Source organism: Epinephelus moara, chromosome 2, assembly GCF_006386435.1.
Source record: "Epinephelus moara isolate mb chromosome 2, YSFRI_EMoa_1.0, whole genome shotgun sequence".
Taxonomy (NCBI): domain Eukaryota; kingdom Metazoa; phylum Chordata; class Actinopteri; order Perciformes; family Serranidae; genus Epinephelus; species Epinephelus moara.
This window is the reverse complement of record NC_065507.1, coordinates 74,157-78,704: the sequence shown is the minus strand read 5'-3', so window position 1 is coordinate 78,704 and position 4,548 is coordinate 74,157. Positions and strand designations below refer to the sequence as shown.

Below are 4,548 nucleotides of genomic sequence, written 5' to 3'. Positions count from 1 at the left end.
ACTTTCTTCTGGCTTCATCGATAAATACAACTGAGTATCATCCGCATAACAATGGAAATTTACAGAGTGATCACTCAAGAAGTTCCTCGGAGAATTTCCTCAAATTTGGCACAAACCTTCACTTGGACTCGAGGATGAACTGGTAACAATTTGGTGGTCAGAGGTCACTGTGACCTTGTGTCCATCTCATTCTTTAAACGTGATATCTCAAGAAGACCCTGAGGGAACTTCGTTAAATTTGGCACAAACATCCACTTGGATTAACAGTAAACTTATTAGAAGTCTTATCTTATGAGTCTTAAATAAAGGTTTAAAAAAGAGATGAAGAGGAATTTGGGGGTCAAAGGGCACTGTGACCTCACAAAACATATTTTCGGCCGTAATTCAAGAATTCATACACTGATTACGACAATCTCACACACAAGTCTAACAGCATAAATATAATTCTGGTTTTAAATTTGAAACTCAAATTACTGGTTGGATAAAGGACATAGCTCATTTTGACAGGGTCTCACCGTCACTTCCTGTAAAGTCTTACCTGTGTGTGTGTGTTCCAGGTGAGAGTCCAGAGGTCCGAATGGTGAGCTGTGGAGCCGACAAAAGCATCTACTTCCAGACAGCTGAGCAGGTCTGAACACGCTAATATGTACAGTCATATGGACGGCGTTCTGTCGGGGCGTCTCGGGTTGTTTTATTCATTCAGCTACAAACTGCTGATGGTAAAACTCCTCTGTGTTATGATGTCACGTCCAGACGGCGGAGGGTCTGGAGTTCTCCAGGAGTCACCACGTGGTGGAGAAGACGATGCTGTACGACATGGACCTGGACTCATCAAGGACGCACGTCGCCATCGCCTGTCAGGACCGAAATGTCAGGTAAGACATCAGTAAGAAAACAAGACGGAGTAACATCGTGTAATGATGGGCTGAGGACTGAAGCGGATTTGTTTTCAGGGTTTACAGCGTGGAAATGGGGAAACTGAAGAAGTGTTTGAAAGGCTCGTCCATTGACAAAGGAGCTCTGCTGAAGGTCAGGACACGTATTGATTATTGATGTTTATCAACCAGCCTGTCAGATGAGTTCTGGTCTCATGTCGCAGAGTTATAACATATGACCCTCTGCCGATGTGTCTTCACTCTGTCATGTGATTGGCCGATGCTCTGCAGCTTCAGATGGATCCGTCGGGGTCGTTCTTCGCCACGAGCTGCTCTGATAAAAGCATCACCATCTTTGACTACGAGTCAGGAGAGTGTGTCTCCACACTGTCTGGACACTCTGGTGAGTAAATCCAACAACATGTTTGTTTTTAAAGCAACAGACACTGTGTGATGTCCACAGCTGGAGGACGTGTGTTTTCACGCTGTCCGTTTGTCCCTCCATCTCATTCTTGTCAACACGATATCTCAAGAAGGCCCTGAGGGAGTTTCCTCAAATTTGGCGCAAGTGTCCTGTCAGAGTCAAGAACAAACTGATTATAATTTGGTGGTCAGAGGTCAAGGTCATTGTGACCTTGTGTTGGTCTCAGTTGTGTGAATGCAATATTTTAGGACGGACTTGAGGAAACTTCCTCAAATTTTGCACAAATGTCCCCTTGGATTCAAGGATTGACTGATTAGAATTTGGTGGTCAGCGGTCACTGTGACCATGTACCCATCTCATTGTTTGAAAGTGATATCTCAAAAAGACCTAATGGAAAATTCCTTAAATTTGGCATATTGGTGGTCAAAGGTCACCATCTTTGTGACCTGGTTCATCTCATTCTCATGAGCAATGCAATATCTCAAAAAGGTCCTGAGGGAATTTCCTCAAATTTGGCACCAATGTCCGATTGGACTCTATGATAATCTGATCAGATTTTTGGGTCAAAGGTCAAGAATGGCGTCAAGATGGCGCCACGGAAGGCTTCTTCTGTGTTTTGGTGCGCATGGTTTTGCTTTGTTTATAAACCCTGTTTTTTGCGCCAGTTCCCGATTCTCTTTCACCAGAGAAGAGCTTATGAACATCAGGGGAACAACTCCAGCGTTTTTCCCCCCACTTTTCTGGAGCCTTCAGTGGATTTATTGGGCTTTTTGGCCAAAGGTGCCCTCACCTTTGCTCGTGCAGTGAAACGCCGGAGGAGGGGGAAACGTGCCGGTGTGCTCGTGTGTCTCTGCCATCGCGGACACCGCACATCGCTGCCAGATATATTTCTTTCCAACGTGCGTTTGCTTGCTAACAAACTGGATGAACTTCAGCTACTGATGGTGAAAAACAGAGACCTCTCTACATCTGCAGTTTTGTGCTTCACGGAGACGTGGCTGTGTGGATCGATTCCGGACTCTGCGCTGCAGCTGGCAGGCTTCCAACTCTTTAGAGCGGATCGTAACATGGAACTCTCCGGCAAAACTAAAGGTGGAGGTATCTGTTTTTACACTAACAGCGGCTGGTGTAATGACGTGACAGTGATCCAGCAGCACTGCTCTCCTGATCTGGAATCTTTTTTCATCAACTGCAAACCTTTTCACTTTGCTCCATTCATTCTGGTCGGTGTTTACATCCCACTGCAGGCCAACGTGCAGGAGGCACAGAGCACGCTCGCTGACCAGATACTGTGTGTGGAGCGGATTTACCCAGACTCCTTAGTTATTGTCCTTGGCGACTTTAACAAAGGTAATGTCACACATGAACTCCCCAAATACAAACAGTTTATAAAACGTCTGACCAGTGAGAAGAATATCCTGGATCACTGTTAGACAACTGTCAACATGCCTATCACGCCGTCCCCCACGCTGCACTGGGCCACTCTGACCACAACACCGTCCACCTGATTCCCTCATACAGGCAGAAGTTAAAGCTCTGTAAACCTGTTGTGAGGTCATCTAAGAAGTGGAGCAGTGATGCTGTGGAGGATCTTCAGGCGTATTTGGACACCACTGACTGGGATGTTTTCAGGACTGCCACCAGTTGTCTGGATGAGTACACAGAGGCTGTGACATCATACATCAGCTTCTGTGAGGACTGCTGTATACCATCACGCATCACGGTGAGGTATAACAATGACAAACCCTGGTTTAGTCCTAAACTCAGACAGCTGAGGTGGCTGAAGGAAGAGGCGTTCAGGAGTCGGGACAAGGAGAGGTTTAAAGAGTCAAAGCACAGGTTTAGTGTATTATGCAATATCTCAAGAAGGTCATAGAAGATGTCCTTGAAGGAGTTTCCTCAAACGTGGCACAGACGTCCACTTAGAGTCAAGGACAAACTGATTTTAATTTGGAAGTTAAAAGTCAAGGTCACTGTGACCTTGCAGTTGTCTCATGTCTGTGAACACAATATTTCAGTCCCACAAACATCCACTAGGACTCAACGATAAACTGATAAGGATTTGGTCAAAGATTCTCTCAGGTCCTTCTCTTTCCTCTTCAGATGTTGATTCACCTATTTGTTTGTTTGTGTCCTCAGAGATCGTCACCTGTATGAGGTTCACTCAGGACTGCAGACACCTCATCACTGTGTCCGGAGACAGGTAAACTGTACAGGTGTCAGAGTCGCAGCTCATCTTCAGATCAGTCCGTGTTTTACTGCTGCAGAGATAAAGATGGTGTCGTCATCAAACTGTGCAGCACAAAGTGTCACATGACCACAGGAAACAGGAAAAATACTGTGATCGTCACTGTTCCTGAAGAGGTAGAAAACCTACAACTCCCAGAATGCACTGTCTGACACCGAACCAATAAACATGCCCACTGCTGGGTGATGTAATGCGTGTGTGGCTGTTTTAATGCCTCTGCAGCAGCGATTGCCGAGGACAGACATATTTTTAGGTCATCTGTCAGTTCATCCTATTTTCCCGAATGTGATATTTTAAGGACACCTCAAAAACACCTTTGAGGAAATTTCTTCATATTTAGCACAAATGTCCACTTGGAGTCAAGAATGAACCAATTAAATTGTGGTGGTCAAAGCTCAAGGTCGCTGTGACCTTGCATCCATCTCATGCTCGTCAACTCAATATCTCAAGAACAGCTTGAAGGAATTGCTTCAAATTTGGCACAAATGTCCACCTGAAAGAATAAACTGATAAGAAATTGATGGTTGAAGGTCGAAGTAAGTAGTTTTTTATGCCTCAGACAATATGTTTTTGGGTTGTCCGTACTTAAGTACATGTACGTCTGTATGTACATCCGTCCTATTCTTGTGAACACAATATCTCAAGTAGGGATGCACCGAATTGAAAATTTGTGGCCGAAGCTGAATAATATTAAAAGCTTGGCCGAATACCGAGTACTGAATATCGTTTTTTTATAGTTTTTGCAGATGAACCCTCCAGATTAGTGTTGTCACGGTACCAAAATTGGATCCCACTGTACGATGTCAGTGAAAGTATCATGGTTCTGAGTAGTATCACGATACCACAGCGAAAATGAGGCAGATGTGCCTTTTGTCATTTATAAAAAGATAAATCACTTTTCTATAATACATCAATGATATTTCAATGGAATAAATTACTTATTGACTTATTCATACTTCAAAAACAGCATCAATAAGTGATTAACATAGGGGGGATCAAAA

The 4,548-nt window shown here is 44.2% G+C and overlaps 1 protein-coding gene across 6 annotated transcripts in view; it reads left to right on the top strand.

Annotated features, from left to right (window-relative positions):
• The window catches only part of LOC126405757 (WD repeat-containing protein 62-like), a 19,693-nt gene that overhangs the window by 4,698 nt on the left and 10,447 nt on the right, over positions 1-4,548 (top strand). For all 6 annotated transcript variants that reach the window (XM_050069707.1, XM_050069698.1, XM_050069690.1 and 3 more), the window contains exons 7-11: positions 558-628; positions 754-875; positions 954-1,029; positions 1,167-1,278; positions 3,439-3,502. In XM_050069707.1, the coding sequence (XP_049925664.1) occupies positions 558-628; positions 754-875; positions 954-1,029; positions 1,167-1,278; positions 3,439-3,502 (445 nt within the window). The remainder of the gene's footprint in view (positions 1-557; positions 629-753; positions 876-953; positions 1,030-1,166; positions 1,279-3,438; positions 3,503-4,548) is intronic.